Below are 27,736 nucleotides of genomic sequence, written 5' to 3'. Positions count from 1 at the left end.
ATGCACAAATGGATACTGACATGGATCCTGCCAATTTTGCTCTACAGATCATACTTTTACATTATCTTTCTAATGGGCACTATATCTTTAGCTTGCAATGACATGACTCCAGAGCAAATGGCTACAAATGTGAACTGTTCCAGCCCTGAGCGACATACCAGAAGCTATGATTATATGGAAGGGGGGGATGTAAGAGTGAGAAGACTTTTCTGTCGAACTCAGTGGTATATGAGGATTGACAAACGAGGCAAAGTAAAAGGGACAAGAGAAGCAAACAACAACTACAGTAAGTAGTATTTTTGCTTTTCCTACTTTAAGTTTTTTAGAAATTTACACGTCACTGTTTCCTATTCCTTGATTTATTGTAATTTCAAGAGAATTTTGTATAGTGTACTGACCATTGTATAAGACAAGTCTTCTAATTAATCCTACAGCAGGACATTTGTTATTGATTTTGAAATGCGTCATTTTAAATACTACATTGTAGATCTGCAAATGTATTAGTTACAGCTGGTAACTATTAGCAAACAGAGAGCCTATTTTAACAAGTGAATTAAGGTTGTAAGTATGAAAATGTATAACCACAAACTCTGCTCATAAAATACTTATGAAACATTAAACCACATTTATATAGTCCACAAACTACCTAAAAGTTTGGTGTGTTTGAGTTAACAATTAAAACATATGCAATACTAGAAAGTCCAATGGAAAGAATTATGTAAACTCTTGCAAAATCTTTTAGATAGTTTGCCAAGCCAGGAACAAAATCTATTATAGTTTCTGCAGTTCATTATTACAATGATCATGATGCTGAAAAAATATTCTCTCCCTTTTCTTCCAAAAACATGACTCATCTAGAGAGAATGGACATATAATATTTTGCAAAGCTGTACCAAATACAATTTTTGAACTGGCAAAAGAATTGTTGTATTAATCTGTATTTTTCACACAAACATCTATATATTTCCCATTTTCACCTGAAGGCATCAATTTTACAGTCACTATTTTTACCACTTTGGCTTTCATGTTATTACAAACATATTGTTTACTTAGAGAAAGATGACATCTACTTGAAAAGACATTACTTTATTAAGATACAACAGGAAAATACATAGGACTATTGCATATTTCAAAACAAAATTATAAAGAAAAGGGACCAGACACTTGCTGGTCTAGTGCTTATAGCCAAGTGAAAGGACAAATATATTTCTAAGGATGCTATTAAGAACAGTTTTAATGTAGGTTATATGTGTTACTGTGCTTTTATAACAGCAACAGCGAAAGAAATCAATAAATCAAGATTCAAGAACTGATAGTGTGAATCAGCTTTCAGCTGGAGTTGACTGCTTATTTTCTATAAGAACAGCACCTTTGCATGCTAAGCGCTTGGCTAGTGGGCTTCATAATTTATTTCTATACTTCATGACTACATTAAGTGTTTGGCAACTTGCACGGCTCAAAAATCATTGACTAATGTTACTGTTTCTTTAAAATTTGTTTCCATATGTCTTCTTTCTTCCTACACTATTACGTACTGAATAACCATATTCCTCTGAAAGACAACACATGGCCAGCAGCCAAATAAATTATTTGGTCCACATTCAAGACAATTTCCATTGAGTTTCAGGAGGACACTGCTACAATAGAGATCCATAGGGTTAGTTTTGAAGTGAAATCTTGCTCCCATAAAAGTCACTGGAAAAAACTGTTACTGACTATTGAAATAGTGTCTTCTATTTTTTTCCAGATAGGTGAATATCCACAGTACCCCGTTTTTTGTTATTATTTACAAAGACTTTAAAGAAATTATGATAGCATATAAAGCTGAATAATCGTATAAATTTGTGGGGTTTTTTTGGGTTGGTTTTGTTTTGGGGTCTTTTTGTTTGGTGTGTTTTTTTTTGGTGGTTTGTTGGTTTTTTTTTTTTTTTTTTTTTTTTTACTTCCATGATGCTTTGATAGTAATTTAGCATTATTTCAAATTCAAGTAAAGTGAAAAAATCTCTGCAGGATACCATGCTGCTGAAGCACACCAATGACACCCTGAAATGTCCTGTAGTGAAACTATTAGAAAGTATCAGGTCATCTTGTGCTAAAGGCAATCCATTTCTTTTGTAGTTTTCTGAACAGTTTATGAATATTTAGTGGTGGTAGCTATTTATAACAAATTACAGAAAGGCAACCTTGTGACATTAAATTCTTACATTTATATTACAGTGAAAAAAATTAAATTACTTTTTGGTAAATGCAAAAAGTATCAGGAGAAAAAAACCAATCAATACTTGAATCGTTTATTCAGTAACTGATGTGCGTTATGATGAACTGTCTCCACTAAATTTAACTAAAGTATGTGGGAAGTCTCCCACCATCTGAAGTTTGTCTCTAGCTTTTGTTGGACAAGTAGAATAATGAAATATAGACAAAGAGGACTGGAAAAATGTGAACACTGATAACTTGAGTTTTCTGTTAAGCTGAAAAAAGTTAGTGTTGTGAAAATCTTTTTTTGTCATACTCTCTATTCAACAGAATATGTAAGAAGCCTTTTTGAAGATATGTTTATGGCTTTCTATTAAAACAGCCATAAAGAAAATTATATGACGTGAGGCAAAAAAAACCCAAAACAAACCCACCTGGACTAATAGAGTTTCCCTAAGCAAACTTTTAACATTAAGAGACTATCAGGCTATCTTTATTGCCAGCCTCTGAAAAGCATAATTTCAAAATCATACCCATTACAAAGATGTATTACTCTGGGTGTTCCAATATTCTTGTTCTGTGATTTCCAGTTCTGAAAGTTAGTAAAAGGTAAATCAGACCTGTTTCTCAGGATGGAATCCCAGAACAGTTGCAGTCAAATTAATCAATGGGTATGAAAAGTGTTGCTCGAGAAGTATCTTCTTATTTTATCCTAATTTGCCATTTACATAATAAAAGGAATTCTTTTCCCTTTTGAATCACTAACATGTGCTACTAAAAGGAGAACAAGAACAAATGTGTATTTTTAACTATCATAACTTAGCTTCATAAAGGAAGCTGCATTGACAGTTTTGCAGACAGAGTCAACTACTTGTTTTCAGCCCATGAATAATGTGAAGAGCAATCTTCACATTGAGAAATGTCTGTAGAATGGTAACTTCATCATAACTTAGGTAAGTGCCAAAATTGACAGAGCTTCTCTCATCAGTCGAGACTATAAATGTAAGAATGCCAAGACGGTGAGGAATTAGGGTCTTTGTATTTAAAAATTCTCTAGTAAGCTACAGAATAAGATATATATACACACCCTATGAAAGTAACAGCAAAAATAACACGTTAAAATTTCCTAAGATTTTAATTCAAAAGCCACTGTATTAAATGTACACGGATTGAAATTCCGTGACAAAGTTAAATACTGAACCAAATCCTTACTCACCAGTTGTGATTAGTCTATATTTATCATTCCCTTGTTTCAAAACTCATTAGAAGTTAACTGCTTAGTCCAAGAAATGTGTGTGTACTGTTTCAGTGAAAGCAAATTGTTGAATCCTGTTTACAACAGTGATGGCCTTGTTACGTACCTGAACATTATTATTCCGTGCACATTTCACAGAAAGCAGTAGAGCCTTCTGGTGGACATAAAGGTGATAACTCAAGAGTAAACTTAGCAAATCAGAGGACAGTGATCTCCACTAAGCAGAGGAAATAACTGCACCTGACAGCTTTGCTTTCATTCTGAAAACTAAAAGGCAGAGCGAGAAGCAAGAGTCACACACTGAAAAACTAAAGCAAGAATTAAGAAGCAGCCAAGAGATGAGGTCACCCAGAAAAATCTGTCATTATTCATAAAAATTTGAGAAACTCTTATTATACCTTGTCCAAGCCTAAATTATTGCTTTTTATTAAAAAATAAACTGTGTCGTATTCATGTAAAATAATCTAAGTGGGCACACAAAACAGACTTTTTGAATTAATGATTGTAAAAAGTGAGAGTGACTAAACAAATCTTGGATATAATATGGCAATTTGTTAACTCTTCATCTTTGATAGAAAACAAATCTCTCTTTATTACTGCTTACTACTTCTTTAATTTCATTTTGTGTTTATGAATTTTGCCAGATTTTATTTTGTTCAGAAAAAAAGTCCGCAAAAATCAGAGTTTATTTTGACTCTATCCAAGAGGATTTACAGCTATGACTGGATGATGCTTTAGGACTTTCCACGCTCTGTTGCCTTTGGAATCTCATTTTAAAGACTTCAAAGGGTCTCTTAGTTACTAGAAAAGCCTTCCTGGAACCTGAATCCTAAGATGTCTGATCCTATCATATTCCATGTGTGCTCTAGACCCAGAAAGTGCCTGTTTCCTCTTCTTTTCAGTGGATAAGACAACCAATAAAAGGTTAAAAAAAAAAAAAAAAAAAGATAATGTAGTGACATCTTGGCACTAAATGGCTGAAATTTTTATTTTGGAAAACTACTTCTATTTTGATCAAAATCCAATAAGTCATAGTTTTCAGCAATATTAAATGAACTCTAACTCAGTTTTGTTTAAAGCTAAACCCTAACTGCTGACAAACTACACTTTTTATGCTTCTTAGTGGTTAAATACTCAAACTTGCTTAGAAATCAAAATTATTTCCAGTAGCATTTATACACGCTTCCTAGTGTAAACAAATGTTGGACTATGTATGTTGTGCCACTATATAAATTTTATTTCTATAGCTTAAATACATATTGCATAGAGGAGAAAGAAGATTCAGTATCCGAAAATCGGATCTGTCAAGGCAGGATTGACATACCAGATTCTGTTAAAGGGTTACATGTGTTCAGAAAGTCTGACTTTGCATTCTTGAATTTTAAGAGGTTGTTGGTTCAACCAATACATTGGTGTCATGAGAAGCAAACCTTCACTGATGTGAAAATGCTTTTGCTTCATAATAGTACTTTGCTAATCTTTTCAGTTTTAACAGAAAGAGATTTAATTCAAAAGGCAATATATGCGTATCCTCTCAAAGTTTGCCTACAGTGCCAAGGATGACTTTCTCTCCTACAGTGATTAATCAGATCTAAATATAAACAGATTTCCCTGCTCCCTCTGTAGCTCTTTGTCTAGCACTGGTGGTAGATACCACCCGTCCAGTTCCAAGCAGGAGAAGACATTCTGTGTCTATAACATAGCCTCTACTTTATCACAAATCCCAGCTTTTCCCCATCAACTGCTGACGAGGATGGGTTTTAGCAAAGATGCAGACAACAGAAGCAGCCGAGTGATGCCTGCTGTTAATAAGAGTACCCTTTGGGGGAAGTGAGGAGAAGAAAGGAGGGAATAAAGTCTTGAACCACTGCAGCAAAATTCTTCAGATCTCGCATATCAATGTCCAGGTCAGTGCTCAACTGACAGTATGACAGGGGTGCCACAAAACACAATTAAAATTCTGCATCACTTCTGAATTTACCTCCTGAATCTTCATCACCTTGTCTATTCCAAGGTATTTTTCAGCTGATAAACACGTGTAAAGCTAGAACATAGCAGTTTATACTCACTTTCTTCTCACTCTGAACACAAAATGATTGCATAAACTCTGGGAGGAGAGAATCAAACCTCTGGGCTGGGGCACAGGCAGCAGCTTCGCAAGCTAATGTACACCAACAGGGCTATGTCTGCCTGTGTGTTCTTCAAAACTGGGGTATGAGCTAAAAACCAGTATAAGCAGTGAAAAACATCTATACTGAATCTATACACATTGTGCTTAAACGTTTGACCTTGCTACATCTTCATAATTCAGCTGTGGTTTGTCAGTTTTTCTGAATCTCTCAATATTGAGATATATCAGAAAAGAGAAATGTTACATTTTTATAGAACCATCAATCAAGTTTAGCAGCCAACTGCAGAAGCAGGTACAGGATACATTAAAAATGACAAATTGCAGCCCTTTCTCCCTCACAGCTTTGTCCCTCCATTGTTTACAACTTCTGAATGTATGAAATATTCAGTATTGGATCATTAAGCATGTTATTGCTCCATCCTGAAGAAAATGTGCTGAAGTGGCCCTGACCTGAGACTCAAGAGACTTGAGGCTAATCCAAACTTTTAAGCAATTTGCTTACAGACTTTAGGAAAATTCTTCAAATTCTGTGTCTCTATTAAAAAGAATTATTCACCTCTGTAAAAAGCTTTAAAAATTATTAGTGAAAATACATCCAAACCTACAAAAAGAATTGTGTGTTAATGTTATAGGTATTAAATACTTTTATTATAGAATATTGACTAATACAATATTAACTAAAATAACTGAAGTCAGTAGCTAGGTAGAAAAACACAGAGCTCAGATGAATCTTAAGGAAGCAATTTTACATACACACAAACAAAATTTGCTAGAAAATTTAACTCCTTATACAGTCAGTCTTGCAAAACAAACCCAAAATCCAGACTGTCTCCCTTCACAGCTTCCAGCCTTCTGTACCATTTGAGTATCTGAAAGTGATTTTTTTTTTTAGGTTTCTAGGATCCTGGAGTACAGAACAAAGCTAGTTTCCCCCTCGGTCTTCCTTAAAGCTCCAGAAGACCAAGATATCCTAAAGCATATAATTAAACTGTCCTACACTATAAGATGTGTCAACTTGTAGTATATTTTGGAACGCTTTCCTCGTCAAAACAGAGTAAGTTTAGGCAAATGAAGGCTGTTCCTCTTCTTGGGTGGCACACTGCTTTCATTGCATAATTGACTGTCTATGACTATATTTGGCAACTGTATTTCAATTGTCTTTTTTGACCTTTGACTTTAATTTTTAATTCTGGATATGAGCTGACGGAAAGGTCAAGTTAGCCTTCTGGTGTGTGTAATTTAGAAACATTATTAAGAAAGAGTTAACAGTGAAAATTCCTATGGCAATAACATAATGGAGGTTAACAATCAAAGTGTGACAATTCACTGCTATAAAACTTTCATAACACATGACATCATTTATACAAATGGAAAAAATTCTTTATAACATTTGGTGCTGAAAAGTTGGAAGCGGATATTCACAGATGTGGCCCACAACTTCATGAAAACCCACCAAAAAAAGCAATAAAAATACCAATGCAATCAATATGCTCTCTTGACTATTATTCAGCTTTTGAAACCAAGAACAAAATGAGGAATAAATTGTAACGGGTTTTTTTTTTACAGTATGCACACACTGCCTACGCCAATCTAGTACCTGCATAGTTTATCAACAGAAGACTACAATATTCTGAACGGGCTGAATCAGACAATCAGACAGGTAAATCCCAGTTAACATCAGCAAAGCTATGTGAATTTATTCCAACAGAGCATTTGCTCTTTTAAAGTTAGGGTGGGAATCTGACAATTCAAAGACAGGATGAAATTATTAAAAAGTCTAGGTATTTTGTTAAAAACACTGAATTTTCCTTCAGTATGCAATCTTCCAAAATTAAACAGTCAGAACACTGATAGATCAATGCAAAACTATAAACAAAAACACAGAAAACATGACCATTTCATAGTACTTACAACCACAATAACTCCAACAGGGAGTAACAAACACCACTCATCTTCACTTCAATCAAAACATTTTTTGAATACCCCCATTACCTGTGGGTTCTTTTGAAGGAGTTTACTAGCATTAGTACTTCAACCTTTAACAGCATACACGCCTTTTACCTCACTTCCATTTTTGGTCAGCTGGCTGGCTTTCTTTTAAACACGTTAATAGACACTGGGAGGTGCCACAGACTATAAAGAGAAGCTAATCAGACTTGTCCTTGACCATTTTGATACCCTGGAATTTTAATATTCATCTAACTAGAAGGTAACGTATTTCAAAACGGGAAAAAACCCACCTGCTAACAAGAAGCAGATTTTCATTGATAACCTGAGCTAATTTTATAAGTTATTATTATGACTTTTAAATGTCAAGTGGGATTTGATATTTCAATCAGAAGTAGCCATTTATAGAAAAAAATGTAAATAGAGAACTTTATGATTGTTAAAGATATAAATTATCATAGATGAACATACATATTATCTAGAGCTGAAGATATTAGGGGGGGAAAATAGTCACAATCAACATCAAATTTTGAAAAGCTTGCATGTGAATATGTATTGGAGTCCCAGAGATGCTCAGGTGAACTGGTGCCATAGTTCTGTGGGCTGTTGGTACACAAAGCTGTAAGCAACGTAGTGGCAAATGCGAAGTTTCAGATGCTTGTCAGGTGGGTGGAAATGCACACTACAGGAGCTTTCTGGCTTCTTGCCTAACACACGCACAACCTTGCCTTATGATGGTAGGTTTGCCCTTTGAGTGGTCTACATGAACTCTAAGGGTGGCAATGCTCAGGCTCTCTAGCTAGCCACTAAGCAGATGGATTTGGGAGAAAATGAGGATCTAGCCAAGTCAAGGGAAGAAGGCAGCACAGAGTGGGGAATGGACAGATTACTCCCAGTGTAGCTTCTGCTGCAAAGACCTTGTGAAACCTAGAGTTGTACTCCCTGACAGAAACTCTTAAGTAAAATAGAAAGGATGACTGAATCCTAGAGAGTACAGCCAGTAGTAGTACAATTGGAAAGTGCAACATCCACCAGGAAAAGCAACTTAAATTCTACCATGCTAGTTTATTTCCTTTGGAATAGCCTATGAAGCTTTGGGACTACACATAACGTGCAAGATGACACAAAGAAATCCAAGCAGTTCTTGAGTGCTTGTTGATGAGGTTTTACCAGGATGTAAAGAACTAGCTATGTAAATCCAGCACACAATGGTTCAAGTAACGAGACTGGCTTGTTAGGCCCACCTTGTTACAAGAGACAGATTTATGCTGTGGGAAAGTCCAGCACAACATCTTCCTCAGCAGTGGTCCTTTATGTTTGCTTATGTGGAGATACTGCACTTGAGAAGCCTTAAAGTGATCACAACCGTATCACTTTCCAATGCTACAGCAAAAAAACGGTAATGCTACCTTTACATAAGGATGGGGACAAATACCTGTGCCCAAAGTGAGATTCATCCCAATTGAATTCCCCATGCAGCACTGTTGCTTGTGTCAGTTTGGCACTATCTTACCAATACCGTGCTATAACATGGTACAAAAAGAAATCTCTGACATACACTAAGCACATCTCTGACAACATATGAACTGCAAGTGTGACAAATACTGAAACAGTACTCTGCCTACAAATGGCACTAATCAAAAACTAGATTGGATACAACTTCAAGAGGCTATTTTCAACCTAACTGCTGACACAAAGACATTCTTCCAATTAAAGTAAGCTCTATTCTTTTAAATGAACATTTTACACTTTTTACTGAGTATGGAAATCCTGGTCAGTATTTCCAGCAAAGACTGAAAATCAAAACCAAAACCAAATAAAACAGTATAATAAATTCCAGGACAAGCAAATTCTTCTTTAGAGCACCCTAACACATCATATACAAGCCAGAAAAAAGAAAATTTCTTATACTTCATGTTTAAATTATGATTCCAAAAAGATCATTCATCCCCTCAGGATGCAAATACTACCACCTACCTCATCAGGTAAGAGACAACATAAGACTTGTGGAGAAAATCCCAGTAAGAATCCCACGGAGAGCCTCTTTCCTGTAAGGAACCCTCCTTTCTTGCTGCCGGCTAGCTGCAAGGGGCTGGCTGTGCCCTCCTTCCTCCCACTTACTAATGTAATCAGCGACACAGGTGTTCTGAGCCTCCTGCTCCCTTTTACATCCCACCACCCCTACAACACTGGTACTACACTTTAGAGTGCCGAGCACTCTGTCTGAGCATGTTTCAGCAGTCAGGGAGGAAGTTTTCTTACTGAGGCTGTAAAAGACAGTCTGGCATGTTTTCCTACCTTACTAGCAGTGTAACAGCCATGTATTTGGGTGAACTGGTATTGGAGTTTGTGGTTAATATTTATTCAAAGGAAACCAAATGTTACATGAATTTTGAGAGTAGCCTTAGGAGACTCTGCTCAAATTATAAAGTAAATGGCAAGAGTCTTAGGCTATTTATACTTGTCCCTTCAAGCGCCTCTTAAGTTGAGCAGTGAAAATAATACAGCTATTAATAAAACCACTCTTTTAAATAATTATACACCAATTTAAATCAAAACGTTCAAATTAGCAAACTGGTGCTCGGGCTACCTGATAATAGATGCCAAACTAAAATTAGTTAATATGCCTTCATTTCTGATTGCAGCTTTGTGTGACTCGGGAAATTCAGTCTATACTACTGAACATAACTGTCGTGCAACAAAATTAAAGAAAAAAAAAAAGATTACCACATCTTTCTAGGAAACTATTACCACATCTTTCAAGGAAATCATGCTCTGTTAATTTTTTTAGCTAAATAATTCAGTGTTTTGAATTTGAATTCATCTACTTTAATCATACTGTTCTAGGACATGTTCTGAATGGTTTAATGAGTTTCTAAATTGGCACTTTCATCCAGATGGAACACTGGAAGCAAAACCAGTCTATACCAAAATCATAAAACTATCATTAGATCAAAAGCAAAATTTTTCAGGTGGTTTGTAACATATGATGCATAAACCTGCTAATTTAGTAAGGTGGTGAACAGCCTAGCTCTGATCCAGTCAGATTATTTAAGAGAATGTGATGAATTCCAATGGCTTTATCATTTAAGCAGAAAATGATCTAGTGATAGAAGATATATTTATCACAATTATTGTTAGAAATTATCGGAGAAATTATTCAGAACTGTTTAACATTTGGAATGTAATAAATACCCATCTTTGCCAAACTAAGACTAAGTACTAATCCTGCTTTTCCGCCTTCTATAAATATCTCATAAACACGAGTAGGAGCTCTGTACGTTGCCCTTCTCAGACAGGATCTGTAGACATCCCAGAGACAATTTTCTAAAAGTGCTGACAAGTACTCAAGGGACATTGCAAGTTACATTTGGAAAAGCAATACTTGAGCCTAAACCCCATAGCATATATATGGTACTTAGATTTATTTCTAAATCACTTCAGATGATATTTTCAAAAATGTGCAAGTAGCTGCTGTTATGCAACTGCGTGAGACAAAACAAGTAATAGAACCCATATTTCCTGACTTTCTCCTAACCTCTTGCAAGTGATCATTTGTAACCATAAGATACACATTTTTTTTCCTGCTAGGGCTAAATTAGACTGTATGACTGCCATTGCAAAAATCTTTCTTCTCCTTCTCCCTCTTCACATTAGCTGTTCACTTTTTTCTGTCTGTGATACCGTTTTGTTTGGGGTAGCCTTATCAATACATGACAAAATTTAACAAACATTAGTTTTGTACAAAAATTGCACATGAAAGTAATCATGCTTATTTCCCCAAAGAACTAACTACATGAATTCCAAAACTAGAATGCAGGTGATCACCCCTGTGTAGGTGACGCGGGAAAATGTAGACTATTTCTGCCTCTGTACGGCACTGTAACTATTGAAGATTTTGGATCACAACTTATTATATTGTTTTCTTGTTCATACGTCAACAATGCAATTATGGGTAATTTCAGTTCAACTCAGCTTAGCAAAGTAGAATTCCTAGTTACAGCTCTCATTTAATGACTTTACTCTTTTCTGGCTCCAGACCCATCACACTGGGCAGATTTCTTTCTTTGATTTCCTCTTAACAGCTACCTGGCAGTTGCATCCCAAACTAGTCTCTGTTAGTAGATCCCTAAAGAATTATATATATCATCTATTGTAATCACATGTGCTGCAATTTACATCACAGGTGGTATTGCGCAAAAAGTCTGATTTGAGCCCTGTCAGACTGCACTGTATGTATTTAATTAACACAGAGTTCTACATTCAAAAATATTTCCTTCTCTGTGTGAAAGGTATTTGATTGAAGTGCATTCTCAGCAACACAGAGATGTAATCAACATGAGAAAGTAATCACTGAGGAAAGTACAGCATTAGCTCTCTTTTCAACATACAGTCAAAATATGGCTGTTCTATGCATATTGACTGACTGATGAACTACAGAGAACTGTCATTATAGTCTAAATAGTTGCTGTTGAAAGTAAAAAATACTGCACAGCTGTGGAGGAGTTAAGCTACTGACTAGTGGAAAAGCTATCTAACCCTGTGATTCATTAGGAAAAGTTTGCTCAAGAGCTGAAAGACCCATATTAGGAAAGAGACAAATACATGCCGTTTGTCAAAGCCTGGCTTTACTGAAATCAGTGAGAGTTTTGTTATTGATGCCTATCAATGGCTGGAGGAGTTAATTTTAAAAGATGCCAAATAACAATTATTTCTTCTGCAAACCTCTGTGCTATTTTAAGATATGGTTTCATAATATTGATAATACAGACAGCATAATCGAAAATGAAATTCCTGTTCCGTCATTAATCTCTTCCTGACTTCCAAGTCAGAATGACTTATCTGTATCTTACCGACATCTATCTAGGAGTAATGTTGCTATCTCTATTTATTTGACTCAAGATACAGGCTTAAGAGTGCAATATGCCAGAATATTCCAAATTTAGGATATTTGATTCGAAAAATAGTTAGATATTAATTTTCAAATACATTGCAAATTTATATTTCTGTATGAAAGATATACATGGAAGTTTATTCTTTTTGGACCTGTATAAAGAAACACAGATCCACATTCCTATACTATGTAGAAACTGATTGCACTATTTATATTGAATATATATTTAATAGTAGAAATATAACCTATTTTTGTAATTTTTTTTCTACAATATAACATTTGCATTCACATATGAACAAAGAATACATTGATAGTCATGGGGCAATTAAGGCAGCACAAAAAGACCAAGTTGAGAACAGCAGAAGCACTTCCGTTTCATTTTGTGTGGTAAAAAATAATAGTCTTCTCAGTCAACTTTGGTACTTTTTCTCCAGCTTGCTGTTGCAATACAGCTGAAGTCACAAATATTTTATGCAAAGAAACAAAAAAAAAGTTTCTTCACCACCATAAGTGCTTGGAACAGTTTCAGTCAGAGCAAAAAGCATAGCAAGTTCTTTACCAAGAACAGGTTTTTTGTATGTATTTCAGGACGTACCACTATGGGTACAGCCAAGCTCTGTGCTGTTGTAACTTCATGGCCTTCAAGGCAGTTCTAAAATTTCCTGTTGAGTCCAATGTTACACAGTAACTTTTGTGTTACAAACACCAGGAGAGACCAGTACCATAAGGAGTAGAAATGATTGCAAATACAATGCAGAATCAAAACAGGCCTGCAAACTGAGTCTGCCAGTCACAACATTATACAAGCTTAATGCAAATCCTCCACAAAACAAAAATGCAAGAGCTGCAAACCTTTTATTTGCACATACAGCTTCCGCTACCTAGCCCATAGTCTAATATTAAAAACCCGTTGCCCTTTATCTGAGTCCTCTAGCTCTATGAACCTATGGAAGAAATCTCTGCCATGTTACTCTGCTTCCTTACAGAGAATATTTTACTCTTCCCTGCTTGAACAAGGTGCTTGTTTAAGCCCATTAGCTGAAACGCATGTTTTCAAACATTGGCTAATCACAGACCAGCTGCTTGCCAGATTTTAAAGCAGCCCATGTATTCCGCTACAGATTGCTTATGTATTACTTCTACGGAGTTCATCAAAACTTCATGACACCAATACATATAAAAGCAACATAAGAACTGCACGAACTGTAGCAGAGAAATTGAAAAGTGAAGCATTCCCAAAGGCCCTGGTCTGAAGCTGTTATCAAATGCTTAAGTGGTATGAAATCTTCCATTTGTCTCAAGATCAAGAGAAAAGTATGTCTTTATGCTTATGCCAGTGCACTACACTGTAGTCTTTCAAACAGGTTGTTCCATTATTGTCAGAGATGGAAATTTGGAATTCTGCCAATATAATAATATAGCTGCCAGGACGAATCTAAATTTAAGATATTAAATCCTTTAGCAGACTTGTCACAGATAACTTTATTATAAATAGTCACCATATAGTGATACAGTAGTACCTGTGTGCTCTGAGAGACAAGAAAATTAACTACTGCATTTTACAGGCACAGGAGAGCTCGATCCTTTCTTATGCAGTTCAGGTCCATAAGAAACTTTCCTTAGTTGGTAAAGAAAGTGAAGTAGTTTCTATCACATTTTAAATACTTGCCTCTGGTTAACTGAGAGATGACTGTTAAGGCACACCGATACTACTAACGTTTTAAAATTTAATGTAATTGTTTTAGAGCAATTTCTGTCAAAATGTTTATGGAATCTTTTTAAGAGACTTGATTGTCTAAGTCACTAAAGGCACAGTTTCAGTAACTAAAGGTGGAGTTAAGCAGCATCAGGTGCATATGAAAATCCTCCTTTAAACTAGTCTGTGGGTGGGGTTATTGGTGAGAATGCAAAGGAACAGCGGATAACAACCCAAGGCAGCTTTCTAACTAATGGCATAGTTTCCTTTTTGTATGTCCCCTTTATATATCTTTAGCTAATATAAACTATGATAATTTAATTGAAATAAACATAACTGCACTGATTCACACATGGGGATATAAAAACTAGAACAAAAGCAATGGGAAACTGGGTTGTGCACAAATCAATAACACATAATAAAAATGTGTTAAAGTTAATAAAAACATTTAAAGAAACTTTTCTTATAATTTGGCTAACCCTATGCTCTGTTAGCTGTGCAGTACTGTTCTCTTTCTCCCATGACTTTTTACATGTTAGCTATGACTGCTAACTTCTGTTCAGAAGATAACATCATACTATTCTATCACAACGCACTGGAATGTGCGCAGTCCTTGGTTCCAGAGTCCTTCTTTCTACTTCTAGGGTACAAGTTAACTTTCACTAAAAAGCTAGGACACTATTTCTATGTAGCACTCGAGAAAAGCAAAGCACAGAAAGGCTGTGAACTCTAGAAAATATTTACGTGACACTAATGTGTGCACAAATATTTGTATGATCAAACTCAAAATTGTTAACATCTGATTTTCTCTACATCCTAGCATTAGAAGCCAAAACTGAAAAAATCCCTCTGATTTTCAAACTGGATAATTCAACTTGTGGTTTGGCTGGGATAGAATCACAGGCCAGCCATGCCAAGCAAGCTCAGGCCAGCCAGGGCAGCTGACCTGAGTCAGCTACAGGTGTAGCCCATGCTGTAATGTCATGGTCATTGCAAAGGGGGAAGGTTTGCTGAGGAGAGGGAGCTCCTGTGGGGTTCCTGCTGAGGTTTGTCTTGTTCCTCCTCTGGCATCTCCCTGCTTCTGAGGACTGGTCTCCTGTTGATTGTGACCGCTGCATATTCATTTGCCTGAGTATAACTTTGTACACCTTTGTTGGGATTAGGGCTTTTTCATTAAATCTTTTCACTTCAGCCCGCAGGTCTGCTCTCCTTTTCCTGATTCCCTTCCCTGGCTGGTGAGGGGTCATCAGGTGATAGAGCAACTGTTAGAGTTTAGCCCTGGTTACAAGCTAAACATAAACAAGCTGAATTTAAAAAGGCATATTAAAAAGTGCACAAATAAATACAAATTAAAAGAGAGATTTGGCTACAGCTCCCATGGTATATTCACTCTGCCTGTGTGTAATAGCAAATATTCTATTGATTTCCCTGAAGTCAGGCTTTCATCTTAGACAAAATTTTTAGACTGGTAAAACCAGTGTGTAACTAGCTGTAAATTAATGACATTAGGCAAAATTAAGACAAAGAATTAAGTTATTTGAAAAAAAGTTGGATAATTGACACATGTTTTGATCGATATACTGAGCAAGATAGGAGAAACATCAGGTACAAAAATCCTAATTTATTTATCAGAATTGGATTCAATTATTAGATTGGTGTTGAGTTAGAGTGGTTTTAAATTTTCTCCTTCTATTAGCTTATATTTCAGCGTTTGGTCTAATATAGTTTTTGAAAGTTCAACTACATCTAAATTACTTGTCGGCAGCAAACCAGAACAATTTGAGAGACCATATCATATAAATATATGTTCAATGGTGTTACAAAGGCAGAAAGAGTGAGCCAGATGGTTTCTATCAATTCCCACTCTGTGGTACAGCAAGGGGTTAGTATGACTTTCTTAGCAGCTTCTTGCCTTTTATACCTTGAAAGGAATTATGTACTGCCTGCTTGTGTTCTTGTAGATGCTGTAATTGATATATTTGTTTATATATAATTTGATGTCTGGCTTCAGCTGTTCCTGCACCAAGTAGCACGTCTGATTTGGAAATCAAACTAAAATGTATTTGGTTGGGTAGTGCTTGCCCTACATTTTACATAACTGCTTAGACTGGGAAAAGGTTTCTATCTCCTACAATAAGGATTGCAGGGTTCATGAATGAAATGCTCTCTTAACAGCATGGAACAAAATTTTACTGTCCAAAATTTCAAACTATTTAAAACTATTTGCTCCTGTGCCAGAGGCCCCTAAGTATACATTCAAGCTCTGGAACACTGCAGCCACTTTCTTATGCAGCCACTTTCTGAATTTTACTTATTTAAAATAATTTGGTTAGTAGCTACTTCTGGGAGCATTTTCACTATTAAAATGCATTTTACTTTATATTTGATCTGATAATACAGTTTTGAGCACCGAGAATGTCATTATGATCATTCTACAAGCATTTAATAATAGCTTTTAGTAATATTTGTCAACAGTGTATAATTCTAAATCATCCTGAAGGAACAGGAAGGCATTTTGCAGATTCAGTTTGTCCCTAGAATACGGCTCTGCTATTTCTTCTGTCAAGCCTCTTACAGGGACCAGAAAAGCTGCCACAGAACAGCTGGAGACAGTACAATATGCAGAATAAAACAGCTAGACCTCGAGGGTGAGGGAATACTTAATATAAAAAAGAACAGGTTCTGTTTTAGATGTATTTCTGTCCCTTTTAACTGAATAACTCGAGCACTCAGCGCCATGTTATATTTATGCCATCTTTGCAACTGCCTGCAGCCTACTTATATAGGTGATGAGCCATAATAGTACATGAAATGGACCTGGAGTGGAAGTTCTTCAGAACACAATCCAGATAATGAATCATTTGATTTCTTATACAGATAAAAGGTATGTGAATGTGCACTCCTGATTTCCTTAGAAAAACAGAAGAAAAAGTCTTCCATAGAAATTACATGACTAATTTTCTGATAACTATGATCACTAATTCTACCCAGGAAAGGGGGAAGGAAATTTAATCAGCAACGCTGCTAGGGCAAGACACCAAAACACTGGCTCCTTACTACACGAAAACGCAAAATAGCATAGGAACAAACATGAAAGAACAAATTAATATATTTAAAGACTTCTGCAATACGAAAGAATTTGGAGAGACAGGAGGCTCTGGTCCTATGTGGAATTTTCCATGTTTCAGACAATCAAAATAGCTGTAGGCACTGAAACTCTAAATTTGGGAAGTTTTGCATTACTAAATGGATATATCTCATTTTGCTGTGAAAAGGTTGATTAGTAGCATTTACACTTACTTTTGCTGTTTTGAAGCTATATTCTGAAAGTCTGCAAAACTTGAAAAGATCATTTATTTTATAGAAATTGGCACAAGAGATTTAAATACTAGAAATATCATTCATCTGAGCTGTAGGGAAAGTATTTGTTTAACAAGTTTAGCTCCAAACTATTAAATCATTAATCTTCTTACTGCTTATTTTGTAAACAGTCATTCCATCAATTTTTCCATTTTTAACATGAGCAAATTATTAATGCTGTAATAAGAGTACTTTTTTAGACTGAGGATTAAGACTTGGATTTTACATGACACTATTAATTCTATAAAATAATATTATTTTTCATTATAAACATATGTTTAGCTCCAAGGCAATTTTTATTGGAGGGAAATGTAGTTTCCTGTAAAAATGAGAAATGACTTCTTGCTGTATAAGGGGTTGATCAAGAAAATATTTATATGAAATGCACAGTGGAGATCAGCGAAGTGAAGGGTTCCAATAAGTTTAATGAGAAATTCACAAGCGATTGACTGCCTGGGGGAGCATGTTACTCAGTCGTTACTATATACTGCTATTCACAAGTCAGACCTCTAAATTGAGAAGTTCCATAATTTTACAACCTAATTCAGTGATTTTGCCTTTTGGTTCAGCCTTTTGGTTTTGAAGATCAAATCAAGAGAAATATTGGAAAGACAGTGGTCCAAAGTGTTAATGTTCCCAAGACAAATACACAGAAGGAGAGGAGGCAATTTAGAGTCAGAATATCCTAGACCAATTCTTATTACGCTACCATTTTCAATGAAGAATGAAGCATTTGATCTACAAACCTACCTAACTCGCCAACACTAGCAAAGAGTTCATATAAAACTGAGGCCAAACAGGTTGTACAATAAGGAAAAATACTCAGAAATCCTAAGCTATTTCTCTTCAACAATAATTCATTGCAATATGGTCACTAAAATCCTCACTACAGTAATTAGTGGAGGTAAGCTTTACTGAGTGTTGTAAACTGATGAGCACTGCTTTACATTTTTTCACTTTGAAAAATAACTAGGAAAGGTCTTACGGCTTTTAATATTTCCCACTGCAGATCAAATGTGGTAACTTTAAGTAAAAAGGAAGGTGTATTTCCTAAACATCAATCTGGAAGTTCAAACCAGACTTTTCCGTGCTGTGGTGCCAGTAATACATATTCAGAAGACCAGATTATGCATTCAGTGATGCGTGTGAAACTGCGTAAATACTTTGAACAATGCAGACTTAAGAGTGGAATTTGGCTTACCCCTTCCTTTTCTGTCATAAAGGTAAACACCCACAAGTCCAAGTACACATGCAAAGAACAGATCTTGTAAGTAAAATAACAGCATTTCTAAACAGTGATTTTAGTTCCCTGTTGTATCTTCCTCTTCTCTTTGGTTTTCACCTTTGTGGTTTTGAAGTTTGGATAACCACAGAGTTACCAAGTTAGCAGTTTCTTTGAGAAACCTTGACATGGCTCAAATTCCGTAACTAAGTTATCTATCAACTGTTGAATACCACCAGGACAATGGTTTATTATAAAGATGTTTTATCCAGCAATGCACGTATTAAATCAGTTTGTAGGATTGGCAAACAGTGGAGAAATTTATGGATAATGTAACATCAAGGAATCTTTAAAATGATCAATAAATGAAAATCCACTGAAGTACAAAAAAAAACCCACTTTGATGGACTTCTGATCAGCAATTAGTTCATTTTCTTTTTTTTTTTTTTAATACAGTCTGCCTACTGTTTTTGTGCCTATTGAATTGCAAAAAGGTAATTAAACATCAGCTACTTACACTTAATCAAACATGTCCTGCACACGGACTAAATCCTATACGGAAATTCTGCTACTTGAGGATGCTTGAACAATATGCTGTATCAAGTCCTCAAGGAATATCTACCGTTAATCATGTTTCCCCAGACAGCTACAATTTTTCCTTCTTGGAAATCACACACAGGACAAAACCAGGAGTTTTGAGTGCTTTGAATATTTGACCGTGATATCCAGATGTCTGGCACCTCACTGCAGCAGTAGTTTCAACTGTTCTGCTGAAAATCCTTGACAGATCCATTGTTTATGTGCAGATCTTTTTTACAGTTATATTCATATCTAGAGTGCTTCAGATAATCTACACATGCACACCAAATGCACACATGGACACAGCACAAAGCTTCTAAACAAAAGCTTTTTTAGCCTTTCATATTGGTCCATGTTGTAAACAACATGTTTTATATGTGTTTGTGCCATAAATCCAAATTCTGAGTAGCACAAGGAGAAGCAAATATATGATGGTTAAAAAAGAAAGTGGCAGTGTATGTACCAGCTTGTTATTCTGTTACAATAATTAATTGTTTATTAAAATCATAACCATAGTCAGAAAATTCCTGAGGTGAAGACAATCTCATCTCTGCTTTGAAAACCATTATACTTGTTTATCTATTCCTACTTACAAAGTTTATGAACATAAGTTCTATGAGGTACCATCTGGGAAACTCTCTCACTGTCTTGCTAAGGAAAGTACAAAATGCAAATTCTACTTTCTAGCAATTGTAATTTAGTACTGGGGAAGCATACCAAAAAAATAAATTATATTCCAATATCTCTTAAATTAATATCTTTATTTGCAGTTAATTTTTTACCATTACATTTTTTTATTTGAGAGAGAATGAGCACAAAAATTGGTCTACCTAAAAATGAACTTTAAGATGCATGCATTTAAAAATACTATTAAAAATCAAAATAACTTAAGCACAAATACTTCACCACATACACACTATTTTTTAAAAAGAGCTAGAAAGAGGTAATGTTTCCTGAAACCAGTGACTTAGAAAACTATCCAATGAAAGCATTAATTTACTTTCAGAAAACAAATACTGATAGACTCCTCTGGAAAAACACTTCAAGTGTAATAAGCCAGCTAATGGATGCATTTATTGGTGCTGGCTCACCAAATGCATGCGTGTACTAATAACACCATGAAAGTTTTCCAAAATACTGTATGATTGACCATAGTCATTTGTATTTTCTTGCTTTAAGAGGCACAAACATTAACTTATTAAATCCCAGAACAAAATAACAAATTACATTAAATACCATTAAACACTCTCTTGTAAGCAATGACAAGAGTATTTTTCTTGACCTTGAATCATCTGCAAAGGTCACTTGAACTCATAAATATATGCTCCTAATTTAATTAATTAGAAACACAAGTTGGTGACATTTAGAAGCTTCATTTTGTTTTGACTCATTCCCCATCCAAGTCTTTTCTGTCCCCTCTTTCCCTCTTTGAGATTCCACATACTTTATCTTAAGACAATTCTGCCTAGGAAAGGGCGTTTCACAAACACATTCCTCACAAGGGCCTAACTGTCCGTGCCAGCCTCCCTACCCCTAAAAATCAGCAACAGACTGTTGCGATTTTTTTCAACTTCAGTGCACAGAGAGGCCACAAGAAATAAAATGCTGTAAATATCGCATAAAATTTGGTATTGTAAAGCATTTAGAGTATTTTAAAAATCAGCATTCAATGTTATCTGTTAGCTACTTAGTTAAATGGAAATAATAAGAACGTAAATAACAACTAGCTTCTGGACACTTGCTTTTGCTTTTCTTTCCTTAAAAACATACTTTTCCTTTTCTTCTTCTCTTCTTTTCAGCATTTAGAAGGCTACAGAAGTCTTCTTTGCAGTTTCCATTTTACCCTTAAACATTTTCTCATGACATATGTACCTGACAGAACAGAAAATTACTGGGATGAAACTGCTGTCAGCCTTACTGAAAAATGTAATGGATGCCAAAACTTCTCTTTGCATTGATGTCTGCAGAAACTCTGATACTAATAAATCGAGGAGCAGTGACCAGAAACATTATGTGACAGATACCAAGGTGATAGCAGCAACATACAAAATGTCTGGAAAAAGAGCCAGGCGATGAGGGACAGAATACAATGTGTACTTAAAACTTCTGAAATCTTCCTGAACAATCTTATCACCTGAAATATTGGGGCAATTCCCTAGCATGGGAATAGATATCTAGTTCCGTGGTTCTAGACCCATTGGACAGGTTGTTACCACCTGCTGGATCTTCAGTAAAGTATTGCAGTTACTGGTTTCCTTACAGCTCTCAGAAGCAAGAATTGCAATTGCTCTTTCAGCCTCTTGGCTGCAAAATAATTAAAGACAAAATGCCCCAATTTTGCTAAATCACAAGGCTTTCACTACTTTGCTATAGATAGGATATTGTTATTTGAGCAAATATGGGCAAACACAAAGAAACTCTGCCTGTTCAGCGATGGCTGCATACAGTTGGAAATTAGTTTAATATAATCTGTAAACTGTGTAGCAATAAAAGTAAAGTTTTGTTTGTCACAGCATTATTGTGCTGTAAAAGCAAAAAAACTTTAACAAATTAAAAGATGAAAATGTTAATGTGACTACTAAATCAGAAAAAAGTACTCAATATCAGCTGACTAAACCCAAAAAATACCACTTGCCAGGAAAGAATTACCTCACATGAGAATTCTCAATTTGGTATGAATGATATAGCTAAATGCCAGTTTTTCTAGATAAATTTCCAGCCTGAGGTAGTGTTCTCTCTTCCAGGCCACAGTCACGCAGTAAGTCCAGACAAAAGTCTCTACTTGTAAAGTACTGAGCAACTGTCATTCCAGACCAGAATGCCAGGAAACTCACCTCATTTATTATGTAAACTGTCTCCAAAAACTGGTATATATTTCACCCACTAAAACTGCTGTGTCGACCTACAGGGTTGTTTTGTTCTTTGGGTTTTTTTCTACTGAATTTTATATCAACTGTCTGTTATCTAATTAGCACCAAGTGGTTAAAAAGACTGCTGCCAGCATTTATAGTCATCCTTTCTAAGGAGAAATTATAGCCCATCTCAGCTGAGTGTCTTTTACGTACACTGGACAGAATTTCAGCTCTGTAGGAAACTTCATTCCCTACAGGAATTTTAAACTACATTCGATACACTGACCATGGAACCATATAAAATTGTTTGGAATTTCATGCTGATTGTATAGAAATTACAGTTGTTTTCAATTTCATATGCACATTTTCAGGGGTTTTTCTCTTTCTGGCTTTAATCTGATTTCTTTCCCAGTTACTTTGTGATATATTCAAGTATTCATTCTCTTAAACCTCTTCTGAACTTTTATGTGAATGCTTTAGATAAAGTAGCTGAACAACATAGTCTGTATTATCATTTTCAAACTGAGGATATTCAAGACCTTGTTGAAGTTTGGTCTTCTGAATCTCACATCATCAGCATCTGATCAATTTAAGCATGTCTTTAAAGTAATGTTGGTTATTAAAGTATTAAAAGAGTATTTAAATGAAACAATCTACATAAATATAAGAATTTTCTCTTTCCAATGCTATCTTGGTGACCTTTTCCCTTTCATGAAAAGACACTGACAGGATTAGAACTTTTTACTTCGAAAGGAAGCACATAAGAATGGACTTGCTAATAGAAAACAATGAATGGTATAGTGTTAGACTGAGGAGAAGAGGCTTTCCTTAGAATTTTTGACTGTAAATTTTAGTTTTTTATAACTTCTCTGAAGCATGTGGTGCTGCATTAACATTTTGAAACTGACACAGACAAATCTCACGTGTGCCTGTTCAGCATTTTTCTCTATTTCTGTGTGGGTTTTTTCTGAAAAGATTTTAGCTTACTATACCTCTCCAGCCTTACCAAAGGAACTACCTAGGGATAAAATCCTGGCTCTGCTGAGTTAGCTGAAATCTTACTGTTCACTTTAACGAGGACAGAATTTTTGCCTTATGTATAAAATGGCAAAAACCACAACACAACATAGTAGGTTTACTTCTATTACCGTTTTTATACAGATACAGAGATTTACCTCCTTCCAATGAACCAGCTAACGAGAATTAGCATGAACACTGAAGCTCAGCTACACTTAAGTTTACAGTAGAGGAGCAATGAAACAAATGCATTTTAATTCAATTCACATCTTAAAGGCAGTCAAAAATCTTATAGTAGAAAAGGCACTCTTTAGCTTTGAGTTTGGTGAGTTACCATCCTTATTAAGCTAATCTTTAGAGTATATTACTGTTTTGTTGTTGATTTTAATATCATCAATTACTCACAAGCAATACTCTGTCTGTATTAAATTGAGTATTACTCAAAAATCATTCTTCCTGGTCTGTGAGAAATGTCTGGTATTGGATACGATATTTGAGCATTTGATATAACTGCAATTCTGACACATATAAACTAATAAACTTTCAGTGTATGACTATTCAGTCTTAATAGTCTTTTTCCATAGTTTCTGTACATAAAGAAAGAAATTTTAAATTAATATATGTATATAACATTTTGTAATTAACAAGTGAGTTCCACACAAAAGGCTATATACTGAAAGCCCATAAGTCAAATTCTCAGCTAAAATCAGCTATCACAGTTCTAACTACACACCAAAGTCTTACTTTTCCCAGTTTGCTAAAAATCATGTTTCCATTTCCGATATAATTTATATAATTTTAAACAAAAATTATGCAATGAATTACAGCAATACTACATTTCTGAAATGAACAGAAGAATTACTGAGGCACGGCCTCCAGAAGAAGAAAAGGGAGCTTACAGTACGCTGTCTTGCTGCTTAAGGAACTTGTGTCATATGGCTTAAAATACAGAGAGGAACCCAGTGATGAATCACATGCACACCAAATACAAAACTGCATGTGAGATGTGGCCTCAGAGATTTAAATCACATACATTTGTTTCTCCTTCAGGGATATGTTAAGACACATTAGAACAGCTGTGACATGATCTAGAACTGGGAACAGAAAAACGAGCACATGCCATTTATAATAGGCCATTTAGTTCTGAGCCATTCAAGAATACACAAGCTCTATTTCCACTGAACTCTGCGGTCTCTTTTCTTTCTGTTTAACATTGCTAATGTTACAACATTTTTAATGTGACATAGTTATTGGAGAGCTCATGTGCTGTCCCTCACTAAACTTTATGGAGAGATGCACAGACAGAGTATCTTCAGAAAAGTGCCACTCAAGGACCCAAGACATTCTTCGGATTTCATATCACCTCTCAGTGAGGGTGTCAAATATTTTTTATGTGAGAACTAGCCCTAATTCTGGGGGTACATAATTGCTTAAAATTGTGAAAAGCACATAATAATACAGCAAATAGTACTGAATATGCATAACAATTTACAAATCTCAAATTATGTGTCTCCAATCAGAATGCATTGCTTTTTATGCACAATGGGATTTTAACAAGTAAGAGGAATAACCATGTAAAGATCTGAATATTACAAATCTATCACAAGTAGTGCCCTTGTAAAATATAAATAGAATATAACTTGGATAGATAACATTTTATTTAGCAATTTAGATTTGCTATACAGGAGGCTTTTAAAATATTTTTACATCCCCAATTTCTATCCTATACCAAATTCTACATGAAAGACGTTTATGTCTCAACTGAGAATAAAGTAGAAAAACGAGTACCCAAAACCAAACTAAAATAATTCCTACAAGTTAGTATGAATGTCACCAAATACTTCAGAGAATAAAAAACCTGAAAAATAATATAAAAATTCTAATAATAATATTGCCTTGGACAAAAGCTTTTGGCATTTCCTTTTTAAAAGTAGTAGTATTTCTTCAGCCAACATCAGCTTACTCAAGAAAATCTCAATTCCTGTTAGCATGACTTATTTTAAAAAGTCATTTTGAATCTTACTTTTTTTTTAATTCTGTATAAATAGAAAAACATAGATTTAAAAAAAACCCTCTCCTTAAGTTAATGGCCAGCATAGGCAAGAGGACAAATGGATATAAGCTGTTGCTGAAAAAATGCAGATTGCAAGTTACTACAGAGTCTCTAGCCATTAAAATAAATCAAACTCTGGAACAGCCTTCGGCGGAAACACTGGGGGCAAAGAAATAACAACTCCAATTTAGTATTGGCAAAGTTTATGAAGAGAATTATCTGATGCAATTCCCAGGCTAGCAGAGCACTGGACTTGATGACCCAGAGATCCCTTCCACTGTTATGTTCTTTGTTTGGCCTTGTGCAGATGTTCATCTGTTTTTCAGCCTCTCTGTGGTTTTTCTAAAGTGAAATTTAAATGAAAGTTAATGTAATTTTTGTAAGTTTCAGTTAGAAATTACCCTTTGTAAGAATTGTTGCTAGGCCTGCAGCAGAGTGGTACTTGTCAAAGAATTGTAAAAGCTTTACTGAAAGTTGGCTTAGCATTATAGAGAAGTGCAGAAGTATAAGTGTTCAGAGATGAACACCTAGCAGGACACACACCATGAGAAGAGGTAACTGACTTTCTGGCAGGGAAAATAGGAAGAAAAAAGTAAGCAATACAGGCTAGGACTGAAATATCAGTAACACCACGGCAGAAAGAAAAACAACAGTAAAGAAAGCCAAGGACATCAGGATATTAAAAAAAGTATAAGCAATGAGAAACACAAATATTTCATGCCTTTCTAAAAAACCTAATTAATGAAAAATTATTATCACGTGTGGCAGCTGTGAAGAGTCAATACAAACTTGAAAGATTAAAAAAAGGAAATGTTTTGTTCAAGAGCAAGGTCGTCTTTCAGGCGACACTAACACAAGCCTCTCTCTCTCCCCCTCCCTCACTTCTCTCCCCTATACTTAGCTATTGGAATTTGCCTAGAGTTGGCTGGCTTTGAAAGACCCCATTTTGGAGAACGAGTCACGGTACAGATGCTACTGCACACAGTTCTGCAGGTGACTCAGGAAGAAATGGCTCAAACTCAGAAGCATAACTCTAAACTTCTCCTTAAAACAACAATAATATTTAAGCTTGAAAACCACCTGGTGTTCCTTAATAACATGCACCATCCCCCTGCCTTTGCTCAGTTGTTGTTTTCTTTATTAATGTAAGAATATTTTTTATGTTGCAGGTAACTTAGAAGTATCATAGTGACTACAAAAAGCTATTGCAGATATACATCACCGAGATGAAAATAAATTTATAGAAAACAACTCTAAACGTTTTCTGGGTTTGAAAAAAATAAGTTCCCAGAGCAGCTTTTAATGATTTTCAAATACACGTATCTTTACAGCTCTGATCAGTCATAAAAGCATACAAAGGTCAAGCAAATACTTTATCTTATTTAAGACATTGTGGTCTGTTTTCTATCACTCGCAAGTTCTAAGGTTTACACTCTTTCAAGGAGATGATACTGCTACACTAGTCTTCAAAATAAAGGCTTTACACAAATTCTGTGAACCTTGATGGCTATGTATATAATTCTTCTAAATGAAACCCTGAGCCTGATAAATTCTAAGATTCTTTGAAAATAGAAAAATGACTTATGCTAACATCACAACTTCAGAATATACTTCAAAATTACCACCATACACTTTAAGTGGCTGTGTGCAGATATGATCACATACAGACAATTTTTAAAGTCTAGCCCTTTCTTCACACGAATAAATACATAATTTTTCTGTTTTCTAAGAACGATTGCTGCAGATTTTCTACAAACAGAAGTGTTACCGAATATTAGCTCAACCAAACCTTCTAAGCTGACTGGAGAACAAACAACCATTTTACAGCCCTTACTGTGTGCCTTTGCAGGTATTCTAGAAATCCGAACAGTGGCAGTTGGAATAGTGGCAATCAAAGGAGTGGAAAGTGAATACTTTCTGGCAATGAACAAGTCAGGAAGACTCTATGGAAAGGTATGGATGAAAACTTCTCCTGGGTATACAATCATCACGTACAATCTTTTTTTAGCTGTAGCACCCGTACAGTTTGTATAAAATAGATTCCTAATAAATTAAAATGTATCTTGTACTTTTCCCATACATCCCATACTAGGCTTTTATGTCCATTTAATAAATTCAGTGATTAGAGCTTACATACTTTTTAAAAACATGGAACACTAAGGGGGAATAGACAAAGCTAAAATATTCAGTACTCAGGTTTCAGAAGCCAAATTTATTTATTAAAAATATTAATAATACGTGGGGTTTATAATGCATATCCTTCTCCCATCTTCCCTAATCTAAGCATTAAAAAAACACTTGTACTTATTTTACTCTATTTTATTATTTACTCTCAACAGAAAGTATGCAATGAAGACTGCAACTTCATAGAACTGATTGAAGAAAACCATTATAACACATACGCTTCTGCAAAATGGACACACAAAGGAAAGGAGATGTTTGTTACATTAAACCACAAAGGGGTCCCCATGAAAGGTAAAAAAACAAAGAAAGAACATAGAGCATCCCACTTTCTTCCACTGGCAATATCCTAA

The 27,736-nt window shown here is 35.2% G+C and overlaps 1 protein-coding gene across 1 annotated transcript; it reads left to right on the top strand.

Annotated features, from left to right (window-relative positions):
• On the top strand, positions 1 to 27,736 carry FGF7 (fibroblast growth factor 7). The gene is made up of 3 exons (XM_009948127.2): positions 1 to 286; positions 27,052 to 27,155; positions 27,542 to 27,736. The coding sequence occupies exons 1-3, from the start codon at positions 1 to 3 to the stop codon at positions 27,734 to 27,736; spliced, it is 585 nt and encodes a 194-aa protein (XP_009946429.1).

Source organism: Leptosomus discolor, chromosome 11, assembly GCF_034619465.1.
Source record: "Leptosomus discolor isolate bLepDis1 chromosome 11, bLepDis1.hap2, whole genome shotgun sequence".
Classification (NCBI taxonomy): domain Eukaryota; kingdom Metazoa; phylum Chordata; class Aves; order Leptosomiformes; family Leptosomidae; genus Leptosomus; species Leptosomus discolor.
This window is presented reverse-complemented; position numbering and strand designations above follow the sequence as displayed.

Excerpts from the sequence above, each read along its gene's own strand:
- FGF7 (XM_009948127.2), top strand. The coding sequence starts at position 1 with ATGCACAAATGGATACTGACATGGATCCTGCCAATTTTGCTCTACAGA. Across the intron at positions 287-27,051 it reads AGAAGCAAACAACAACTACA|GTATTCTAGAAATCCGAACA; the intron begins GTAAGTAGTATT and ends GTGCCTTTGCAG. Across the intron at positions 27,156-27,541 it reads CAGGAAGACTCTATGGAAAG|AAAGTATGCAATGAAGACTG; the intron begins GTATGGATGAAA and ends TACTCTCAACAG.